The 25,169-nt window shown below is 39.6% G+C and overlaps 1 protein-coding gene across 1 annotated transcript in view; it reads right to left on the bottom strand.

The window, feature by feature from the left end:
• The window catches only part of TMEM47 (transmembrane protein 47), a 30,963-nt gene extending 6,411 nt beyond the window's left edge, over positions 1-24,552 (bottom strand). Inside the window, exons 1-2 of the mRNA XM_047716247.1 lie at positions 24,185-24,552; positions 8,329-8,469 (exon numbers count right to left, since the gene is read on the bottom strand). Coding sequence (XP_047572203.1) covers positions 8,329-8,469; positions 24,185-24,410 — 367 coding nt within the window. The 5' untranslated portion in view covers positions 24,411-24,552. The remainder of the gene's footprint in view (positions 1-8,328; positions 8,470-24,184) is intronic.
• Between the last annotated feature and the right edge of the window lie 617 nt (positions 24,553-25,169).

The following is a 25,169-nucleotide window of genomic DNA, read 5'->3' as shown; positions in this document are numbered from 1 at the left end:
AACTAACAAGAAGTCAATTACTATCAACCATGAAGTACAGAAAAAAATTGCAAAGTTAGTAAGTTTAAAAAAAAAAAAAGGCATTTCTCCTCAGGCTTCTATACTCTGGTAACTAGTCAAAGCATGACTGATCCTACCAGTAGATGACTGAAATATAAATGTGAATTAGGAATAGTCATTCATTTATTCATTCAATAAATTCACTCATTCAATAAATGTTTGAACCAAGTGGTACAGTTTAAGGCATTGGTAACAAAAGTTGCTACCCTCACAGGGAGGCAGTCCATTGGTAACTAGGCAGAGAATATGGCAGATATTGTCAAGACACATGAAAATACAAGAATGCCAGAAAACCAGATAGAGGGATGCAGGCTGCTCTTTCAGATCAAAAGCTGGGGAAAGCCTCTTTGCGGTTGGCGGGGGCGGGGGGGGGGGTGTCATCTGAGCACAGACCAGAACAAAGTGAGGGTGCAGGTCAACTGAGTGGGGTAAAGGGCAGAGCAGTGCAGAACCCCTGACTCAGGAACAGGCCAGTGGCAGCGGGCCATCAGTAAGGACACTGTAGCTGCCATACAGAGAACGAGGCAGAGCACAGCAGGACATGAGATGGAAGAGAGAAGCAGGGGCCCATTTGGGGATAGCCCTGTGAACCATGGGTGGGGGTCTGGATTTTATTCTCAGTGTGATGGACAACTGCTAAAGGAGTTTGAGCAGAGAAGTAATAACTAATCTGAATTCTATTCTAGAAGGATTATATGGGTTCTTGTGTGAAACGGCCAGTCCCTAGGGTGAGTTGTTTACCAAGACTGCTTTTAATATTCACTTCAATGTGTTTTATTTAGCAAATATTTGGCCTCCATGGTATAGCACAATGACATAATTTCCCACTAGTGGAAAAGTGGAAATACAACTCCATTAGGCTCCTCCGGCATATTCTCCTGAACAGCTTTCTTAGAGATAAAGCTTTATTGTGTTGTAGCCAGATGAAAATTACCCCCAAATGCTTTATGCCTCTGAATTATTTTACTCTCTTTAGAATCACTGAGAGAAAAGCATGTAATAGCAAAACTGAGAAAAAAATATATATAAGCCTGCATTTGTAAATAACTTTTTCCACTTAATAAAAATACACAGAAGCAGGTAAAAATGCCTCGTTGCCTTTTATAGATGCTATGAAGGCAAAAACAAACACACAAACCAAGGCCAGAACTCAAGAAAACATCATCACACTTACATTTCTACTTTCCTACCAATGAAACATAATAGGGACGGGCTTTGGATTCTCTGTGCTCTACCTCAGAGGCAACGTAAGTGAAGTCATGTAGCATTTTAAAATTTGAAGGGAGTTTGAAGTTCATTTTATACCTCTCTCCATTTTTTTGAAAAGAAGTAACGAAACTACTAACCATGAAATTGTGTGGAGAGAGGCATGACAAGAACTTAGAAGTACTGATTTTTGTCTTATGTCTAGTTTTCTTTAAGGGGCTATTTTTCAGCGCTTTCAATGCTGAAACATTGAAAACGTTCAATACTGAAATATTCAATACTTTCATTTAAGGGGATATTTCAACAAACACTTATTGGATGTTCTGTGTGGCAGGTGAAAGGGATCAGATAGGACATGGCTCTTGGCCGGTCATATTTCATACTCTATGGTGAAAACAGACACAGAGATAATTACAAATGAATGTGTTCAACAGTAAGAGCAGAGGCATGTTCACTGACCCATTAACTACACATATCCTGAACTCTAACGATATCCCAAACACCATTTCTGCCTGGATAAAGAAGGGAGGTCTTCCAAGAGGAAGCACCACTGGAACTGATTCTTGAAGGATGGACAGGACTTGATCAGAAGATAAAAACAAAAAGACCTCTGGTAAAAAAAAAAACAAAAAAAAAAAAAACAGCAGCCTGTATAGAGCTTAGCAGTATAAGAGGGTGTGCCTGTAGAAAATTCATGAGGTTGGAATAAAGGGTGCATTCCCATGGAAAGGTTTGGTTCAGACTATAAAAGGCTTAGTGTGTCATAAAAATAAGAGACTGGTTTCTACAGGGAGACATCTCAGAGGTTATTTGAATTGTAGATGCTATTCGTGCCCTACCCGTATGCTCTCATCTTCGTCACTCCAGTACATGTTAGCCTGACTTCCAACTGTCAGCAGCACCTGCACTTCTTTGCCTGACTTTTCTTCTGGCCATGAAAGCTACTTTGCCTGACTGCAGGGCAAGCCTGTTGCTCTGGGAAAGTAACACCGCTGGCTCCCTTGCATCACCTCAGCCCTTACCAATGACTCTCAGAATCTGGTTTCTAAACACCCCAGTTCTCTAGTCCTTCCAATGAAATAACCGAGCTGTATGTTGTAAACCAGTTTCCAGAATTTTTCCACAAAGTTTAAGCTCTAGCTGCCTTCAGCAACAACTGGTTTGATAATGTCCTCTTTCTTGCCTACCTTCCCTTCTCTGTCTCACTTTCCGTATCCCTGCTTTTGCCTCCCAGACTAAGTACTTGAACTTGTTTCCTTGTCTTAAATTCTTCCTCTGGGGAAACCAACAGGACAAGTGACAACACCAGCTGTGTATTTGAGAACTGTACCTCATGTGTTTGTGTGCAAGACAGACTGTAAGTGGGAAGGAGACTAGAGATGGGAGGCCCCTAGGAGGCTAGTCAATGCATGGATACCTGTACGCAGTGATGACTGAGCTGACACCAGCGGGAAAGAAAGGGAAAGAAGCTGAAGAAAAGGCAGTAAAAGAAAAACTCAGTAACTGGATTCTAGGAGAGGGAAAGGAAGGAGTCACATAGATAGTTTAAGTCAGATATTATTGAAAAATAAAGTAGGGGAATTTCCAATCTGGAAATGGAGATGTTTCACTTGAAGAGTTATGCCCTCAACTAAGTCAGTAATCGTGGTTCATGAAAAGAAACTACGGACTTAGGAGATTAATTTAGGGACGCCTGGGTGGCTCAGTTGGTTAAGCCGCTGCCTTCGGCTCAGGTCATGATCCCAGGGTCCTGGGATCGAGTCCCACATTGGGCTCCTTGCTTGGCAGGGAGCCTGCTTCTCTCACTGCCTTTGCCTGCCTCTCTGCCTGCTTGTGTGTACTCTCTCTCTCTATCTCTGGCAAATAAATAAAAAATCTTAAAAAAAAAAAGAAAAAAAGGAGATTAATTTAGAGACAGAACTGATAGGACTTACCAGGCAAGTCTCTAAATACAGAATATTTACAAAAAGAAAATGGTAATTTGGAGAATGAAAACATTTGCCCATGAAGGGTTAATATGAAGTGATCTTCTTTTCCTTTTTATTCTTTTTTTAAAAGATTTTACTTATGTATTTGAGAGAGAGAGCGTGAATGCGTGCACAGGCAGAGGGCAGAGCTAGAGGGAGAGAGAGAGAAGGAGACTCCCCGCTGAGTATCAGAGCCAGGGCTCAATTCCAAGATCCTGAGATCATGACCTGAGCTGAAGGCAGGTGCTTAACCGACTGAGCCACCCAGGCACCCACTCATTTTCCTTTTTAAATTTAATCCGTAACTACCGAGAATCATAGTACATATGAAATTAATTACTGGCATTTATACTATAAATTGTTCTAGCCAAAGGGTAGTTCAATACTGATAAAGATCTGTGAATAGAATACCTTTTTAGTTTGAAATCGAAGCTGGACATTGGTTTTTCTGCCAAAATCTAGAACCAAAATACCTCCAGGCACCTCATTGTATAACAGGATGGTGTGTAGGGCTATAAAACGCAAGTCTCTAATCAGAGACAGCTCAGAGGTAGAAAGCAGTTGCAGGACCATGGAGGAAAAAAAAAATCACCATTCTGTACAAACATTCATTTACAGAAGGATTTTTGCAGATAGAACAGAAAAGAAGTATCTTTAGTAAAATTAGTAGGGATTCTGTTATTTAAAATCTGAATTAGAAGACTGAAAATATGCAATTTGTACCAAAGGCCCTTTTAAGAGGCCCTTATATCATCGTAAGTTCCAGTGGAGCATAAAACAGATCTGCAAAACCAGACAATAAAAGAAGAGGACCGAGAAAGAAGCAGCCCCTTTAATTTCACCAACTCTTAGTGAAAACTAGATGTAACTTATAATCCCATCATATATAACCTATTGTTATCAGTTACACAGTAAGAAATATGTTATAGTCCTCTGTATTGGAAATGTACACACTTTCACGATGCACTATGATTCAGTCACATTGCACTGATCAATGTGTGGTTATTAGGACATTTCTAGTTGCTTACTTCCTTCAGGTGTTGCCCCCCAAAAATGGAGTAACTGGAGTTATGGGATGGACTCTAGCTGCAGCACACAGCTGGCAGCTGAATTCAAACTTCAAGGCTGATTCTGCTCTTGTTTTGCTATGTGTTAGGCATGTCCAAGTAAAGATGAATTGAAACCCTGGCCCTGCAACTGATTCCTGGGGAATCACTTAACCTTTCTGAACCTATTTCTTCAGTGATAATATGGCAAAAATAAATACCCAATCTTAAGAGTGCTGGGGTCAGAAAGAGTATATGCTAAGTGTCTAGCAGTGTTACAGGGGGTAGGTGCTCAATTAATTATTGTTGTCAATCTTATTATTACAGATAGTATCTTATTCTGAAGTTCAGACTTCTAGGACCAGTGAATGAAAGACTTGTGGAACATGGGACAATGTTTTAGATGGGCTGCAATGATGACAAGCTCTTAGCAATTCTTGTAAATATTCAGGTGGGTAACAACCCTCCCCCCTACCAAATTAGGAACTTCAGGGACAAATGGAAGATGAAAAATCTTTAAAATATGTTTGGCTGCCTTTATGAGATTTAATCATCAGCTTTTAAGTAAATACCTTTGGAGTATATAATCTAACCCCAAGGCAGTATACCTACATATTAGAGATGCCCCACAAGTATTTGTTAAATAAGTGAATGAAAACATGAATAAATTCTTGAGCTGTTTTGGTCTGAGCTTTGTGCTCACATGAAACTTGCTACTTCATAAATTGCCAAGAGAGAAATGGTTTAAGAAAAATTGCACTAGAGTTAGCTAGTTGTTCACGTGCCTGTTTTTCCCTGTCAAGTTATAAGCCACACATGCCTTCGTCATCTTTCCAGCATTCATTCAACTATTTATTGCGCACCACATTGTACTGGGCATAGCACTTGGTGCTGAATTAATTATGTAGTCCAGTGTAGAGATGTTTCTAAGTGGTAGTGTTATGTTTATTTTGATTTTATGTACTGCATGTTTCAGCAGAAAAAAAGATTATTTCTTCGCTGAGATACGCTAACATTCTCTGTGTGTCAACATCAAGATAAGGCTGGGTATTATTTGAAAAAAAAATTTGAGAAAAGAAGAGAAACACAGACTATTTTCAAGCACACCAAGGTGAGAAAAAAGGGGAAATGGCCCCAAATACACATTTACAAAGAATCACTAAACTGAATTACAGGTGAGACAGGCCAACCAAGAGAATAAGTATGTTTACTATGAAGCAAGTGAAATAAACAGCCATGATTCTTGCTAGCATTGTTTCAAGTGGGCAGATTTTCCAAATTTGTTACTTTTACGCCCAAATCACTAATGGATTATTATGTGTAATGAGTACCTTTTCCAGAAATCAGCTATAGGCAAGTCTTTAATGGGTTCTCAGATGGGAGAGAGAAACCTTTTCATGATGTTTCAAATAACCAGTAAGTTTTTACCTTGTTTTATGCAAAGAGAACACTAAGCTAATGGTTATTTCATTAAAAAGCTTCCATAAGCACAGTGTCAAAAGAGAATGAGTAAAATTAAATCTCAGCACATGTACATTTTAAAAATGTAGCAGTATAATGCTTGCTTTAGGTCTCAGTGGGTAGAATATGAATATATGAATATTGCTGTAGGATTCCTTTTATTATTTTATAATTTACTAATACTTGTAGTAGCTAGAGCTAAATAGGAATCTTTACTTTGACCACATCCATTACCTTAACTTATGGTCATTTACAGTATGTTTTCTGTTACAATCAGTACTTATATTCACATTCTCATAAATTTTGCTATACTTGGGAAAACTGAGGTTTTAAAGGAAGAACTAGAAACTCCTAGTTATTTTTCTAAGCATGTTTAGAATAGGTGCTATAAACAAGGGATTTCTTTACAGATTCTGTGCATGCTATTATGTGGTAAGTTCAAGTCTAAATGAGACAGTAACTGGGTAGCACCATAATATTGGATATTTATAAGAGAATGTCTAGAGAACCTCTATACCTTTCTTTTTTTTTTTTTCAAAGATTTTTATTTATTTGACAGAGAGAGAGAGAGAGATCACAAGTAGGCAGAGAGGCAGGCAGAGAGAGAGGGGAGGAAGCAGGCTCCCTGCTGAGCAGAGAGCCCGATGCGGGGCTCGATCCCAGGACCTGGGATCACGACCTGAGCTGAAGGCAGAGGCCTTAACCCACTGAGCCACCCAGGCGCCCCCCTCTATACCTTTCTAAAACCAGAAATATCTGAGTGTTCTAAAGATTATTCAAAACATAATTCCAGTTTTAAGGAATAGTATATCATTTCAGAACAATTTATCAAGAAATTCTATTACAATTATCTTATCACTATGTTAATAAATCCTAGCTGTAAAGACAAATTTATACTAAAATTAAAATATCTAAGATATTTCATTCTAAGAATAGAAAGATCCATGCTAAATCCATGAACCAAGATATAAACAAGAGAACTGTGATGGAATCTTTAGAAGAATCTTCATGGTGTACTAAATGATTCACAATAGAGATCTTTATTACACAGGAGATCAACAAAAACATGAGTAGTATTGCCACTGCCTAAGACTTCAAACTATTTTTTGTAATGGTGTTTTCTATCCCATTAGAAAGTGTCTGTGATGCTATTTAGCTAGTTTTGTGGGTCTCTTAATACCATGTTGCGTCCGTAAGAGGCACCTAATGAACGGCTGAATGAATGAATGAGTCAGTAGTGAATAAGCCACTAATTCAAAATTCAGTAGCCTCCCAGCCCCGGCTCTGACAGTAGCTACTACACAATCTTGAGCAAGTCACTTCAGAGATTTGACTTAGATGTACTTCAGCCCTCTGGACCTTTGTTTTCATAACGCTTACATTCCCATCAGTTCCTGGGTATAAAAAAAATGAACACAAACAGCAGGGGGCAGCAGAATACTTCTGATCTTATATTTTTAGATCAAACTACACTTCAAATCCTGAGAAATTTCATCTGTTCCCATCTTTAAACAGCTTTAAAAAAAAATCCATCTAACAGCCGAGACGGTTCTGTCAGTGTCTTCATTATTGACAGTCACAGGGGCTTATTTTGCAGTCTTCAAATCAGCTGTGACTGACAGGATAAATTGAAGGCACCACCAAGAATATTTCAGTTTGGATCAAAAAGAACAATATATTCAAGGCTATTCTTATAAATGAAAATTAAAACACATTAATGGATTGGGCTTTTAGTCTTATAAACCCCCTTTCTAAATAGTTCCCTGATTTTAGCAAAACCTCCATCCTATCTTGCTTAGTATTTTCATCCAAGCTGTGCGTGCTTCATAGGACAAGGGCTGTTTTATTAACAACTATGCCAGTGACCGCATACAACTGAATTGTTTGATGGTTCAACTTATACATCATCATTTTTCATTACAAGCATGTTTGTTTCCAAACAGATTTAGAACTTTAAATATATGGGAATTTTTTCCAGTCTCATGTCAGAAAAAAATAATGTTGCCTTAAGATCACCAAGGGGGGGGACGCCTGGGTGGCTCAGTTGGTTAAGCAGCTGCCTTTGGCTCAGGTCATGATCCCAGCGTCCTGGGACCCAGTCCCGCATCGGGCTCCTAGCTTGGCGGGAAGCCTGCTTCTCCCTCTGCCTCTGCCTGCCGCTCTGCCTGCCTGTGCTCGCCCGCGCTGTCTGTCTCTCTCTCTCTCTCTGACAAATAAATAAAATCTTTAAAAAAAAAAAAAAAAAAGATCACCAAGGGGGCAGTGAAAGGTGGGGTAAAAAGCTGAATATGAAGACGGTTGGTAAATACATCTGCTGCAATTCATAAGGCAACAGCCCTGTCAAGAACTATGACTTATTCATGTTTTAGTTAGAAGTTTACAAATTGCCACTGTGCTCTGAAATGCTTAACAAACTGAAAACTAATAATAAGACAAACCCTTAATCAATTTACCTTAAAATATAACAAATGCCTCTCAATTTTTATGTAATGCAGCAACCCCATACTGCTTTTGCCTGAGAAGAGAGGGGTGGTAGAAAGGTTCCTGCAAATTGAATGCCAGTTTGAACATAATAAATATGTATTTACCTGCTGCAAAAAGCATGACAGCAACAGGTCTGTAGAAGCGCCTTCGAGATCCCACGCAGATAGAAATCAAACCCACCAGGAATGCAATAAGAATGATGGCAGCACCGCCCAAGAGTAAAGCCAGAGTAGCAATCTGCCAATCTGGAAAGAAAAAAAGAAAGGTTTTGCTTTTAAGCAGTCTGTCCTCAAAGAATCAACAGAATGATGTTCAGCAGTCTGTACCTAGCTACAACGAAATACATGGGATCCGGCTGCACGCTAAGCATCCTTTGGGAACTGAACTGTTTTGCAACAAAAATTACCATAAACGTCCTTTTTCAGAAAAGTATCTTATGCTAAGCTCAGCGGTGTCTTTAGACCAGGGGTTTGCCACACTTTCCAAGGATTCTACTAAGCCTTCGTGGTAAATTGGGTATCCTTTCCATAACCTATTTTCATTATTTTATTGTTTTCTCTATTGAGCTATAAAATTCACAAATCTTAAATATGAATATCGAGACTATGATGACATTTTATATATATTCGTATGCCCATATACCACCACCCACATTAAGATATAGAACATTTTTGTCACCGGGGTTCCTTCGTGCCCCTCCCCAGTCAATAATCATCCTCCCACCCAGGCTACTAAGGGACATCTATCACCTTGGATTCATTTTTGCCTATTCTTAAACTTTATGTAAATGGTATGAACTCTTTTGTGTCTGGCTTTTATGTCTGTGATATTGATTTTGTGTCTGGCTTTTACGTCTCTGATATCCACCCATGTTGTGTGGCAGTAACACACTCCTTCATCCTTTTTTTTTTTTTCCTGTCCTTTCCTGTCTAGCCTTCCTTCTCCTTACCGCACCCCCAACCCCCCCAAAAACCAAGTTTTTATTTGCCAGTCTTCCCTAAAACAACTCCCCTGGCAAAATGGCATCAGGAGAATTTGTTGCTGTTTGTCCTTTCCTCCTCTCTTTCATTTCATTTTAATCTCACTGTGGTATTTACCACAAGGATGGTTTGTGAAATTAAGTATTCCCAGAGAGCCAGAATGTACTCTAAATAGCTGTTGGCCCCCTGTCTTCATTCATACGTGGAAATAGCAAGCATATATTGACCACATGCTACATACAGGTCTCTGTACATGGATACTGTGAGTCTCCCATATGCTGAGTGAAACGTAAACCTCACAGAAATGCATCTGTCATTTCTTATAAAGATATAGAAATAGCATGACAGAAAATTGGCCCATTTCCCATTCCATAAGAAGAGGAGAATGTTCTCTAAGAAGTATAGCAAAGTGAATATATGAAAGCACTATCCAGTTTAAGAAGCATCACAAAAAAAGTTATTGTGCAGAACATTCTTCAGTGGGGGTCCTTTGGAAGTCCCAGACTGCCTCTTCTGGTCCTCACTGTAATGTACGTGCAGAAAATGAAAATAGACTTTAATCCATGGTTAAATTGCAAAGTAGTCTATCCAAAGTCAAGAACTCATGATATTTTGATGCTGCACTCTGAAATTATCCCTCCACAAAGCTTTCAAAGTGCACTCTTTACCACTGTAGGATAGGGGATGAATGGAGGAACCTATAAAACCCTAGGATTTTCTTTTCTTCTTTACACTTATATATCTCCTCCTTAAGTGTCCTCTCCCACATCCTTGCCTTCTAATAAATTCTGGATTTATAACTGGCACTGACAGAACTTGCATTGCATTCAGGAAACAAACAAACAAGGGGAAAACAGAAAAAAATCCACACTTCTAAAATATAAAGGTGAATCGCAAGAAAGTAGAGAGCATTTTTTATGCCATCTATTTGTAACAAAGCCATATAACTTCAAACAAAAGTATATCTGGCTTTCAACTAGAGTTTAAAAGGATAGCCATACTATGGATTTTTTATTCCATAACAGCATGTAGCTTTGAATTAAAAAAACCCAAAGAATAATCCTTACATTTGGAAGTCTATAAATTTCTTTGAAAAAGTTTATACATAGCACAATTATTTTTTACTTTAACAAAACAAAAATCCTTCTGAAAACTTTTAAGTTGAAATTTCTGAATAAGTAAAATTTTCATTGTATTAAAGTGTTTAGGGTACAAAAAAATATCCTTCCATTCATTAATCAAATTCTTTAAGAGAGACTATGTGGAACACTGTCTAGTTGGACCATTATTTTTATAAAATGTTTATTACTCTTAGCATCTCCAAATTCCTTTAAATAAGAATTTTTACAGAATCAATTTTAAGTCAAGATACAACCTAAATATTCACTCACTTCAAAAAATAGCTTAAAAGACTGCTTTTCTGGTAAGTTCTTTCACACAGCCCAATATGTATGCATAAAATGCCACACATTTGACTACTTCCACTTTTAATCCAAAAGAAAAAAAGGAATTTTGTTCACTTTTCTCTACTTTAAATATCCTCAAAGAATAGATAAAACACATGTATTTATTTGCATTTTGTAAAAACAAACTAAGACAGAAAAAAATTGGCAAAATTTTCCCATAAAGGGCCAGACAGTAAATATTTCAGTTTTATGGGTGACGGTCTGTGTTGCAACTACTCAACCTCTGCTGTGTAGTGTGAAAACAGCCATAGACAATATGTAAATGAATGAGCATGGCTGTGTCCCAATAAAACTTTATCTACAAAAACAGGTGGTGGGTTAGTTTTGACCCTCTGGCTAAAATTTACTGACCTCTGGTCTGTACTTTATGTACCATTTAAAAATGTTGAATTTTTTTCTATGTAAAGGTCTCTCAGACAATAATAATTTCATAATAAAGTCAATTTGATGAATGCGTAATAAAGGTGTGCAAAGTGATGCTGATCCAATTTAGCAACCGAAAAGTACAAAAAACACAAATCTCACAAAATGTCGAATCTCCTTAAAATAATAATACTTCATGTCATAGAGAAAACCAATAAAATGCAATAGAAGCCACCAGGAGAACAACACTTATTAAAAGGGACTAGAACCTAATTAGGAAGGGAACCACTTACATCACAGGAAGTAGTTCTAAAAAGTAAGTGAATATAACCAGTTCTCATTTTCTTCCTTTTTTTTTTTAAAGATTTATTTATTTGGGGGGGGGGGGAGAGGGAGAGGGTAAGACCATCTCAGGACATGGCTGAGCACGGAGCCCAAGGCAGGGCTCCACCTCATGACCCTGAGATCATGATCTGAGCTGAAACCAAGAGTCAGATTGAGCCACCCAGGAGCTCCTTTATTGTCTTCTAAAAGTCCTGTATCTCTCTATCTATTTTTAGTACTGAGGGTTGTGGCTAATGAAAGTCATACTAGACATAAAGTCAAAAAGGCACATCACACTATAATACTGTTACCCTTCCCTTTGGTCCTTAACCATAGATAATGCCTGTTCACACAGAGAAGCCATTTTATTTTATGAAAGACTAGAATTAGGCCATGTCTGCCACGGCCTGGCCAGAAGCTGGGGCTTAGACTGAAGTATTGAGCCCATATCTCTCATAGACTGTGCCAAGTTTTGAGATTGTTGTCATTATAGCCATTTGGAATGATTCACTCAGGCAGGATGCCCAGGACCCAAGCTTTAACTCGCTGATCAGCTGAACAATTAGGAAGCCAAAAACTGGTTCGATAAGGCTACCATAGTCAGTGAGATCCAGGGCACTTTTCCCGGCTGAGCACTAGGTATTCTGAAGCTGAGAACAGTGCTTGTGGCATCATGCCTCTTTCAGGAAACAGAATCCTCTGTCCAAATATTGGGGCCTGCCTCCCTTACAGGTGAGCTAAAGTCAGGGACCATGTAGATCGGACTGATACCATGTCCTCTTTCTTGTTGAACAAGACTAGTATACAGAGAATTCTAAAAAAGTGAAAAATAGTTTTATAGATACCTAGCAATAGCCATTAAAACAATATACTCTGGGCTTCATGTATACACATATACTTCCTTATCTACCAATGTAGAGTTAACAAAATATACATATAGAATGTTCTGTACTTGAATGATTTTTTGGATAATATTATAACAAATGAGCAGAAAATTTGTCTCTATACTAATGGTTTTTCCATTAGAAGGTTTGCATGACACAAATACTTGCTATCCCATATTCAGTGTTTGCAAAACAAATTAAAATGTCATAAAAATCTCAATTTTCAGCCCCATTTCTTAAAATAAAATCATCTATTTTAAGTTCTCATAATTGGTTAATTTCTACATCAATCTTAGTTCCACAATTTTATAGCCCTCACAGTATTTAGTCAGATGAAGTGTAAGAGTCCTTAGAGATTTATTACTCTGCATTAGTTTTACACATTTCTATAAATGATAAAGTGACACTGTAGTGGAGCAGTGAACATAAACCAGCTCTGCAGAACATCAATGGCCACGGTGCTACTTTACAAATTGCAGTGCTCTGCACAGTTAAAACTGGTCATTGTTCAATGTCAGGCCAGCTGATTTGAAATTTGAGTTTGGTTTCCGCGATCTCAGAAAACAAGTGCTAATCAGTTTTGATGAAAAAAAAAAAAAAAGGTACATCCTCGGTCCATGAACCAGGGAGGACTCAAATGGGCTGTGAAGAATGTCTTGGATCTGGAACTCCCACCTAAAATTAGGCTGCCATACTCTCTGGCAGATTCTGTTTAAGAGTGTAGCAGTTCCCTCGCTTATCTGCAGTTTCGCTTTCCATGCTTTCAGTTATCCGCAGTCAAAAGTAGTCCAGGCTGGAAGCGGATGATCCTCCCGATGAATCACCAGAAGGTCAATAGTAGTAGCCCAATGCTACGTCATAATGCATGTATCAGTCGCCTCACCGTATTTCATCATGTAGGCATTTTGTCTACTCACGTAATCACGAGAAGGATGAGTATAGCACAATACAATAGTCCGAGAGAGAGATCATATTTACATAACTTTTAGTATAGTATATTGTGATAACTCTTCTATTTTTTAATCTTAGTTATTGTTGTTGATCTCTTACTGTGCCTAATTTAAAAATTAAACTTTATTGCAGGTATGTGTGAACAGAAAAAAACATAGTATATATATGGTTCGGTACCACCCAGAGTTTCAAGCATCCACTGAGGTTCTTGTAATATATCCCCCAGAGATGTGGTGGGGGGGGGGGCTATTGTATTTTGGCAGAACTGACACAGTGGCACACACAAGGCACTGGATGTGCACCTATGGAAGCCAAGGCTCAAGATACATGTGTACTTCTCTACTAGTGCTTTCTCTAAAAAAATAAATAAATAAAAGTTAAACATTTTTAAAAAGGCAAAAATAACAGGAATGAATATATATAATATTATACTTTCCCCTGTAGTTACAGAATCAAAATTGGGCAGTCTTTATATCACAACATCAAGTCCAGCATTAATATGCAACTCAGGAACTAAATTCAAGTCCTCTTTCAAGGTATTTTTATTAGCTGGCGCCAGAGTTTCCAATGTCTATAAATGCTTTAGTATTCTGCAGAATTGTGCTGACTTTCTTTACGGTCTAATACATGAGACAGTTCTGAAATTGCCATTGCATTATGAAAATTCTATGAGCCACATTCTAATTGCCAGATTGGAGAATTCACATTCCTTTAGGGAATTCATGGTCAAAGTTTACTTCCAATTTTCATGAAAGGCAAAATCTTAATGACAATACACTTTCCACACGTTCCACAAGTCAAATGCACCACACCAGTGTCTAAAGCTTTCCTCCACCCACCTCATTTCAAAACGTTTAACTTGTCAAACACTGGCTAATTTATTTACCTCTGTAGGTACTGTTTATACGCTGAAATTAGTTCTACTGTATGTAAATCCCTGAGCACACAACTGCCACTTCTTCTAGGAAATTAGATAAAATTAAAAGGCAATGAAGAAACAGATTTTTAGTCTTAGAAATTCAACTCCCACAATTTGGGCGGGCAGTATTTTCCTAAATGTATTTTAATGTTTTAATATGGGAGTATCACTGTTTTAGAATTCTCATCACAAATTAAAATACTGATTTTTAATGAACTTTTATAATCCCATTCAAATTTGCCAAACACTTTTATTTTCACCTTTGAATTCCCTAAAAGACAGTTATATCAACCAAAATGATATCCCTAACTGCAATCGAAATCATTTACTGTTCCACCTAGAAGAGGTGAAAGGGTGAAGAGATTTCCTATCATCTTGACACCACCTCATAGGTCATCCATAAATCTTCCCTAAATCCACAGAAGCTGGATCATTTCACTCATCCCCAGAACACCTTCAGTTTTTCTAAATACTTTTATTCACTTGTTGGGCATATGTATAGCAAAACACTTAAATTAATTTTAATTATATTGGTGCGAATTCATTATTGCTGATTCCATTTTTATCATCAGGAATGGGAACTACTGGGATGGTTTATATTTGTTGAGGAGAAAACAAGCTCCAGTTACAGAATAACTTTTCAAACCCCAATTCTCTAACACACCGACCTCATCACAAAAGAACATGCCTTTTTCCTGACTAGCTCATTTTATTAGAAATTATGCACTGAATTACTTTCATCAACTGTAATTTAGGATTTTGAGATTAATGCTACATATTTCCAGGTTTGGACAGTAAACCCATATCCTCATGTATGAAAAATGAATCAAAATGGTGCTGTTAATTTGTGTAAAAGGAAGGTAACTATAGACTTAACAGCCAAAATATTTCCAGAGGTATCAAATAATACACTTCACTTTTTCAATCTGTATACGGCAAATGAAATGGAAAACTGAAGCCATTACTGAGGGAGTTTAAACTTTGTTTTCTTTGTTAAGTTGCATTCTGACCTAAATCCACCAGTGTTACATTAATTTTCTACCACTCCATGAGATATAGAGACAAAGACAGGCAAAAGAAAAATTTTGATTCCAATTTCAATAATTAAAATGACCATGTCTTTTGAATAAACTAATATCAAATCCTACATTCTTCATGTGCAAACAAATATTTAAAGCAAACAACTATGTGTCTTTTACAAAATGACAGCATAGACACTGTACACTGTGCCGCACAAAGTGAAATGGAATATTAGAGACGCACCTACCTTGTTAATCAAGTTGCAATGATACAACTTAGAGTCCTACTCTTCAGGCCAACGTATGGATAAAAAATGTATCAAAAACACAGCACCGACCTGACTTTAGCACATATACGAAACTAGGAGACCATCCAAGTAAGTGATACAACAACTTTAAAAACCAAAATGTAGGTCGATTTTGCCAAATTCTGGAAAATTCTGATTGTCCAAAAGTACCAGACAAGTTACTAATTTTCAATCCATGACAATTTCATTTAAGCCTTTTGAATTATTCTGTGTGGTGTTAGATGAATATGTATCTCTTTTTCTTTAACAAATCAAGGGTTGTTTTAACTACTTCACAGAATTCTATCTTAGAAAATTTGATGAAAATGCAATTTATCATCTAAATATCATAACGTATGGTATCTTTTCCCCCAAATAAGACCATTACATACAGTGCTTAGTAAAGTGCCCTGAAAATAAAGCATGTTGCAGAATTTGGACCCCCCCCCCCAAAAAAAAGACATACCATCACTGCTATCATGTACTATGTAAGAAATATTTCATTAGCGTTTTATGGTAACTAATATTATCTAAAGGGTACAGGCTCAGTGTAATTTCTAATTGTGCTATTTCCATAAAGTTGTGATTAGTTTGTTACACTGAACATCTTCCCCACTCTTTGGGGGAAAAAAAATCTAAGGTTACAATTTAGGAAACTTGTTTATCTGGAAAAGCAGGAAGAAGAAAGTCCACACCAGGACTAGGAGTGGGTGACCTTCCTCTATTCAACTAAAAATCTTCTGTGTGATGAGTAACTGATAATAATCAAAGGGTAGACGGAAGGTAGCCAGTCACCCACGATCGGTACTGAGATACCCTCTTAGTAAATACGGAGGAGGGGGGATAAAATTGGCAAGATAGCAGCTCCCTGTTAGCAAACTTCTTTAGTTGAGATCTCTTCCATCCCCTGCAGAATTTGAACTTTTATTTCCCCCTTTACATTACTTTGTACATTTATATGATTTTGTTGTTTAAAAGCAAGTGTTTCATTCCTAACCTTGCTGTCCCTAACTAGCACAGTGCTGCCACACAAACTGGCTAATTCTATACCAGAATAATGCCTACGCCCTATATGAAATCAATGAATATGTTTTAATGAAGTTAACTCCTTGGGAACACATGACAAGATAGGAAAAGGGAAAGGTCATTTATCTCTTTAAGTCACCTAGTGGTGCTAGGAAGACACCAGGTCGCATTCACAAAGTACTATGGCAACATTTTGATGAACTTTTGGTTTAGGGACCTTAAAACACAAGAGCAAGAAAACCCCGTTTGATGACAATTGTAGTTCTTTTGTGGATGAGCATTTTACAGACTGAGGATATGTCACTCATGGATCCCAGCTTCTACATTTAAACATCTTTTTGCTAATAAACATGTATTTTGGAAAGAGAATCAATAGGTGACATTATGTTGAAATATGGCTCATTAAACTATCATTTAAAATCCCCCAACAGTTAATATAAGCTGCTAGAGACAAAAATGATCTAGGTATTTTTCCTCGGTTCTTTGGGAACCATGGATGCCTCATTTTTGAAAATTTTTTTGTTTCATTTTGTTTTTTAACAAAACAACAGAATAGAAAATTGATGGCCGACACTAGAGTCTCAAAAACCCACACAAATTACAAGCAAAAAAGGGCAAGGAAAGATGTCCTTGTCTAATTTTCAAGGGAGATAATCCAATACTTTGAAAAGACTGTTAAGATTTAACTGCCAGTAACTTTGACATATAAGGATGAAATTCTGTTTAAGGAACATCAGTCCCTTTCGATAAATAAATGTATCTTAAAAAAAAAAAAAAAGCCAGGATGCAGTAATAACTTGATCTAGTGAAATTTATATTCATGTAATCAATTTAAGAAACTTACATGGCTGCCTTCCACATACTTACAATTATGATTTTAAAATTAAACAGATGTTTTAAAGCATCCGATCATGGCAAAACTTAAAAAAAAGTTTTGCTGATTTTTAAGGACTAGTCATGCAAACAATGTAAATTTGATGATAGGAAACATCTAAAACTTCACAGACTTACTGACATATGAGTCTACCTGAAGATCTTAAATTCTATGTGAAATCAGATCTTGGATGGTTTTAAAAAGTAGACGTCTATTTCATGTGTAGTACTTAACCTCTGAATCCGAAGTACCATACCTGGGAGCACTCCACAAACCTTCTGACACGAAAAGACAGTTACCTGCAGTGTGACAGGAAAGTTGGAAAACACACCGTGCAAAAATATTCAGCCAAGTACAATTCCTACTGAGTCACTACCATTGTATCCTCCTCACTTTTTCTTATCCATTCAAGAAATTTGCCCAGGCAGGAATACTTTTAAAAATTTTTTCTACTCCAAATGTGCTATGATTCTGTAATTCAATATATGGGCAATTGTCAGGAAAATAATTTTTTTTATTAAGGGAAAAACAAGCAAACAAAAAATAATTCGGCAACTCCAACATCTTTCTAGTGCTACAAAACTTGTCCCGTCTGAAATTTTAACATTTTAGTGTTTGTGTACAAAGAATCCGTCTCCTCTGTCTCATACAGAACTTTCTTAAAACAAAAAACCTAAAGTTTATCAGCAACACAAAGTAGCAGATTATACCCCAGATTCAAATCAGTTTGAGCCTTGGTCATTTGAGACTATAAACCAAAATGGCTTAAGGTCACCTAAAGAGAGTGGGAGAAGTTCTCTATTTGTAGACAGGTTAGGTTTTTAAGCTCATTTGATTCCAAATCCAAAGTAAACCCATACAAGTGACCAATCATTAAACCCATGTGTTAAGGGCAGTTTTTGCCCCAGCCAAATTTTACTTATATAATTGATGCAAAGTTCCTTTTTAATTAAGATTTTATTTATTTTTTAGCTCAGAGACAGAGAGTAAGTGAGCACAACCATGGGAGTGGCAGACAGAGAAGGAGAAGCAGGCTCACTGCAGAGCAGGACCCTGGGATCGTGACTTGAGCAGAAGGCAGATGCGGAACTGACTGGGCCACTCAGGCACCCTAACTGAAAATTCTTCAAGAAAGTAGCTACGTAGTTGTCTTTGTTCTTCAGAGGCAATAAAGTAAGAATGCAGATTGGCATCTAGACTCCAGTGTGAGACTCTATGCCTCAAAAGTGGCCCAACAGCATCTCCCATCCTACATGCTCTTCTATAATGGGACCTTCCAGTTGCTCCATCAAGAGCAAGAGGTGGAGCCCAACTTTCCTCGCCTGGAATTTGGGCTGCCAAATGGCTCCTCTGTGATTTTCCAGCTAGTTAAGACAGAGACTCGTTCTCTTAGGACCCTCATTTTGGGGAAAACCACTCATCCTGTAATAAGTTTGACTACCCTGGGACCACCATGCCTATTAAGGCTGGTCCCAGCGGCCAGACTCCAGTCTCTCCGCCATTTCCACCAAGGTGCCAAACCCAGTGAAACCATTTAGAAGAAGATCCTGCAGCTGCAGATGTTCCAGTCCCCAGCCATTCAAGTCACCCTCAGCTATGTCCCCCAGACATCCTGGAGCCCCACATAAACCATCCTCATTATGCCCTATCTAAATTCCTGACCCACAGATGTCATGGGCATAATAAAATGATTGTTGTTTTGTACCACTAACTTTTGAAGTGGTTTGTTTCCCAGCATTAGTAACTGGCACTCTCTTGGAAAAAAATGTCTCTACCACCGACTGAAAACTTGGTAAACTTACAAAACGCCTGATCTCTTCAATAACATATAGGGATAACATTAACTCCCTTGCAAGTTTACTGTGACATTGGCAATAATTGAGATGGCTGCTCTGTAATAGTACTGAGAAAAAGGGTAGCTATTAGATAGTAATTTTGTGATCATGATCTACCAAGAGCATTGTTAAATGCTCAGTAATGCAGTAGCAAAACTTAAATTTGAAACTAACAGCATACCTCATTATTCAATGCAAAGAGTTTACCTTCCAAGGGAGATGGGGAGAGTCCTCAATTTTGCAAAAAAAAAAAAAAAAAAAAAAATCACTTTGGGCTTCTTTTTCTGAATATATCATAAGGAAGGAACACAACCCTAATGTGCAGGTACTTTTATATATTTAATCTTAATGACAAACCATTTGAAGCCATTAAATTGTATGAGGTCACGTGAATGGTTAAGTGGCCAAGTTCAGGGCAGTTTGAATCTAAAGCCTCCTGTATTCTCGACAACACTACTCTGCTCTCCTACAGGATTACATTATAATTTAGCATAGTTCATATAGAAATCTACTGTGATATTTAGGTGATATATTCCAGGGACTTATTCTGAAGCATCTACAATCCTTTTCACTAATATATCTAGTAGTACTGGATGGATCTTTGGTCTCATTAAGTAGTCTTACCATTAACAGAAACTTGAAAGAAATTCCTAAAATATATTCTTGACAGCAGACAAAATCTATTGCCTGAGATATGCTTTTGTTTGTTTTGGTTTTATTGGGAAATGTTTTATGAAAGGCCAGGCTTCTCACACACCCATCAAATCCCTTTGCTGACAAAGACTGATCCAAATGGTTCCCTGGAGGTTACAATCATTCTATAAATGTGAGCAAAAAAGGAATTATATCTGCCCACAAATTAAAACATCTTTTGTAAAAGTCAATCTTGGGAGTTTGAAAATCTTAGGAGATGGTAAAAGAAAAATCATCACGAAGATCGTGAAGTAAGTCGTACTTGTTTTTTTCTTCAGTTTATTGAGAAAGTTTTGGTGCTGAGTGCTACTCTTTGTATAACTTTCCACCCACCTATGTTGTGTAGGTTAAATAAAACTGCATTTGTTCTACTTATGTTCTTTTTCAGGAAGCCAGAAAAGGGTCTAACTGTCTGACCTCCAGGCCTGCAGAACTATTTGTAAACACGCATCGGTATCAACACATTTTGAGAAAGAAGCTAAACATTTCCTGAAGTTAAGTCCAGTTGTGAGGTTTCCCAATGCAATTCTGTTTCCCAATGAAGGTATGGATTCAAAATATGCACAAAGGACATACAACTGCATTCAGAATCACTAAACCTCAGATTTTCTAAGATTTGTAGTTGTTTAGGCAGTTTGGTTTATCTTAAACTATGACCCAACGTTGGTTTTCTTACAATGCCTGTTAAAGTGGAATTTTCAACTAGTTTTAGGAAAAGGGGCTACCTATAAAGCACTCTTAAGAGAACCTTTTGTCAACTGAAGAAAACAATAATATTCACCTGTTATTAGCATACGGCACACACTGCCATTTCAAAACTGCCAGTGACTCATGTTACAAATGAAGCTATTTTTAGGACAGTACATGAATGATGTTAATAATATTCCTTGAAAAAGACTATTTGATCAAGTATTTCATGGATAGAAAAGATGCATAGATATTCTGTAGATGTAAAGATGGATAAATGCACTTTTTATATCCTAAAATTACTCTTAGTAAAACGCACTCATTTGGCTATCTGCATGTCCTTGCTTTTTTGCTCGGTCAACAAATGACATGGACATCAAAAAAGGAATCTGCCTTGTATGAAATAGCTCCATATTTATAAATTTTAAAACCATCCTAGAGCACATTTGATGTCAAGTTTAGGGCATCAGCATTCTGTATCCACTTGAGCAATCCGATTTGCACTAAGAATTCTTTTGTAATGGCTATGAAATCCTAACAGCTATATTCTAAACAAAAGTTATCAAAACTAAATGTGACTAAGCAAAAGCCAAAAACACGACTACAATTTTAAAAAAACTGATTAAAGATGTATTAAGAGGCTGCCCAAATCAGTAGTGGGGAAAACTATTCTTAGAAATTCTGTGGCCGGCAGCCATGGGAGTACTACCTATTCTAAACTTCTTAAGAAGCATACTTTATTATTATTATTATTATTGTTTGTTTCCACCGCGAATGACAGTTTATTGGCCGTTTTTCTCATTTGTCTTTTTAGAAAACTTCTAGCTTTAGATGAATGCCTGGACTGTCCCCCTACTCTGAATTGGTACACCAGAGAAAAGCATTACAGTTGACTGACACCCGGATTACTGGTTCATACTAGAAGTGCTGACGCAACCTTCAATACGCCAGGACACAAAAGGCATGGTTCTGCTTTCGCTTAAAACCATAAAACGGGCTATAAGCAGCAAACAACGCATATTTGGTAACAAAATTAAAACGCAGCTTTAAAAATAATGGCTGAGGGGAAAGTTTCCGTAGGAACTGGGCCTAAGTAGGACATATTGTCGTCAGTAGAAACATTCCTGAAATTTCCCTTCTGTAAATACAAGCTCGCCTCTTCATAGCAGTTTTAATTCTAATTAAGACAAAGGTTTTTAATTAAGCCCCGAAGATCCTGGTGAAGGGCCTTCAGCAAAACTGTCCTTGGTGGCTCCTCCCGAGGTAATTCATTTCAAGAGACAATGAAGTGGATCTCTTAAAAAATCTTCAGAGAAGACATTTCCCTCCCTGCTTTCTGTTACCCCACACAGCAAACAGACTGAGAAAAGCTGCCTGCCCTCTGGAACAGGCAAGAAAAGCATTGCTCGTTTCAATTCAAGCTTCCCTCTTCATTTCAAAACATTTGTAGATAGACGCTTCAAGTTCACAGAACATTTTAAGAAAGCACATTTTGTAAAGTGGGGGAAATAGAGCAATTTTCCATATTTTGTTTCCTTTCCTCCTGCACCCCCCACCCACCGCCTTGGAGAGGAAAAATGAACTGCTACTACATAAAGAAAGTCAAGAACTTGTTCCAGTTAGCCTCAAACAAAACCATCTCTAAGCCTCCCACATCATTTGCTCACCAACTACACTTTTTCTGGGATGAAAACTATTTTAAGCAAAATAGAACTGAAGCTGATTTTCAGGAACCCAAATAGAAATAAATGCTGTGGCATGAGTTTAAGCAGAAGGGTAGGATAACGGGCTGGGGGGGGGGGGCGGAATCAGAAACTGTCCCTGGCTCCAATTTGTACTTCGTAGAGACCTTTTATCACTACCTTTGCATTAAGCTTGAGTCTCCCTACATACTTCCTTTCGTGGAGAGGGGGAAAAAGCGGAGATAAATGGGTATGGAGGCAATTAAGGAGAGATTAGCAAACACTGCATACTGCTCAACAAACTCGGGTTGGCTTCTCCCCATTCCCCACATTCCTGGCCAAGAGAAAAGGATATGGGTCTGAAAAGAAAAGAGTGGAGGCTGGTTTCTCTAACCTATCTGAAAAGTCTTTATGCAATCAGGGGACTATTATTTCAGGAGACAGGAGAAAGGGGCAAAAGATTCCCGTTGCTAAGGAGACATGCTGAAGCTGGCATTCCTACATAAATTTCCATTTCTATTGGAAAGGGGAAAGAAAAGATATTTTCTCCAAAGTTTATTTGGATCCCCTGGTTACTGAAGAAAGGGATTTTACCAATTTATTTTATCTTTGGTTGTAAACAACAAACCCTGAAAGAATTAAAAGACCTAAATGTTGACCTCCTGCTGCCAACCAGTCCCCTCCACAGTGAATTAAGCAACAAAGACAAAATCCCATCAATAGGAATTTTGAAGTAAAATCAAAGAAGCAGCCTTTTGTAAACAGAAAATCAAATTTATGGAAGAAACTTAACCAAGTGAACTAATCTTTCTTGAAACAAGAAACCAAAGACAAAAGTAAATCAGGTTTGTGTGGCATTTGTGCTATTTCAACTTTCTTGGAACTTGAAACGTCTCCAGTAAAGCTTCATAAATAGTCCCAGAGAAGACAGACTGTCACGAAGGAATTTAATCAGTTTCTTAGGGGTACGCGTGGGTAAGTGTAAAATCACGGGCAGGTCCTCTCCCTTTATTCCCCTTTCTCTGCACTGACACCAGCAGCTGAAGAATCAAGATTAGCAGGGAAAAGCGTTTACTGCAAGAAATCGGAAGTTTGCAGATTTCTGCTAACAGCGTAACTGGGGTGCAGGGGAAGCCAACTGTGGGTCAAGGAGAGAATAAAGCTCCCTCCCAGGGGGTGACTACCTTCTTCTCCACCTCCACCCCACCCGTTCGCAGCTTCCAGTGGTAGCTGAATAAGCCACAACTTTATAGGCATCTGTGAGTAAGTAGCTCATGGAGAACAGAAAGGTCTGAAGGAGAGAGGAGGTATTTGGAGAGCAAGAGAAAGAAGGGCAACTCACAACCAACGACGTGTCACCAAAAAAGGAAAGGAAATTACGCCTGTCTCTCTTCCAACTCTCCACAGCCGTCAAAAATTTAAGGAAATAAAACCCAAACCGAAACTCCCTGGGGAAAACCGGACAAAGTGGAGTAGAGCCGGCAGAAACGTGGGCACTGAGAGGTAAACTCAGGCAAATTCCTCCTTGAGAGAGGAGGGAGAAGAGAGTGGGGAAGACCGAGCAGAGAACCCACGACGTCTCGGTGGAGTTGGGGCGGTTTTGCTTGTCTCTTTTTTAACGAGAGTGTGGAAGGCGTTGCATTTCTAACACAGCCCCACGGTTCTCGCCTTAAATGATATCAATTACCCCAAACAGCATACGTGTTACTCCAGAGCCCGAGGAATGGCCACGGGAGGACGGAGAGGGCATGGGACGTCGCATTGGGTTTGGCGACCAGGACCGGGGAGAGACGAGGGGTGGATCGCAGGGAGGCGGCTGGAGCCCAAGGGTCCGCAAAGGGTCAGGATGCGGCGGGGCGCACGAGGGTAGGGGACACAGAAGGCGGGGAGAGAGGCGGTGGCCGTCCGGGCAGTGGGGCACCGGGCAGTCCGGGGTGGGAGGCAGGGGTCGCGGCGCGCCGGGCCCTCACCGCTGCTGAGCGTGGAATCGCAGTGCCAGCTGTCCAGGCTGGCGGGTTTCCGGCAGGACTCCCACAGGGACAGGTAGTACTGGTGGTCGGCCGTGACCCAGGCTGGGCTCAGCACGGCCCCCAGGTCCAGACACAGCGCCAGGAAGATGCACACCAGCCCGACCAGCTTCAGCGGGGTCAGCACCGACACGCGCACCTCCTCCATGCCGCTGCCGGCCGAAGCCATGCCCCGGGCGCCGCAGCTCCCTGCCCCGCCGGAGGCGAGGTCGCCAGGCGGGTCCGGAGAACGGGGAGCCGGACTTCCTTCGGAGGGAAGCAGCGGAGCCGCCGTGCGCCGCGAAGGTAGGTCTGCGGAGGCTACCGGCCGAGGTGGGGGCTACCGGCCGAGGTGGGGGCTCTCTGGCAGCCGCAGCGACACCGCTCCCGCCGCGGACCTTCGCTGCCAGCCCCGCGCCGCGCTCTGCCGGCGCCCGCTCCGCCCCGGCGCGGCCAGGCTAGCTCCGCCCCGGCCCCTCCCCGGGCTGCGGGAGGCGGTGCCGAGCGGGGCGGGGCGGTGGGTCCGCACCCCGGCGGCGTCAAGCTCCAGCTCCCGGCGAGAGAGGCTAGCGCGCGCCCCGCCCCTTGCCAATAAGCGAAACGGTTCCCTCTTCTCTGACCCTCGTGTGTGCCGCGCTCGGAACGAGTTGTCTACTGCACAGTGTCCGGCACGCGCGGAACACAGAGCGAGCCCTTCGCCCCGGACCGGCTCTGTGGGGTAGTTTCTTGCAGCAGCTTGGTCTCCGGCCCCGCCCCTGGCCTCTCCTGCTCCGGGGTCGCCTCGCTTCCCACCCCCACCCTCCGCTGTCACGTGGGTTTCCTTTTCTTAGCGAGCCTGGGTGGGTCCTTTTCTGCAAGGCGTCAGCTGTGGATTCATGGGTTTCTTGGGCTGTGGCCATTGTAGCCAAGAGCTTTACTGTCTGTGGGTCTCTCTGATGTAAACCCTACC

Source organism: Lutra lutra, chromosome X, assembly GCF_902655055.1.
Source record: "Lutra lutra chromosome X, mLutLut1.2, whole genome shotgun sequence".
Taxonomy (NCBI): Eukaryota; Metazoa; Chordata; class Mammalia; order Carnivora; family Mustelidae; genus Lutra; species Lutra lutra.
This window is presented reverse-complemented; position numbering and strand designations above follow the sequence as displayed.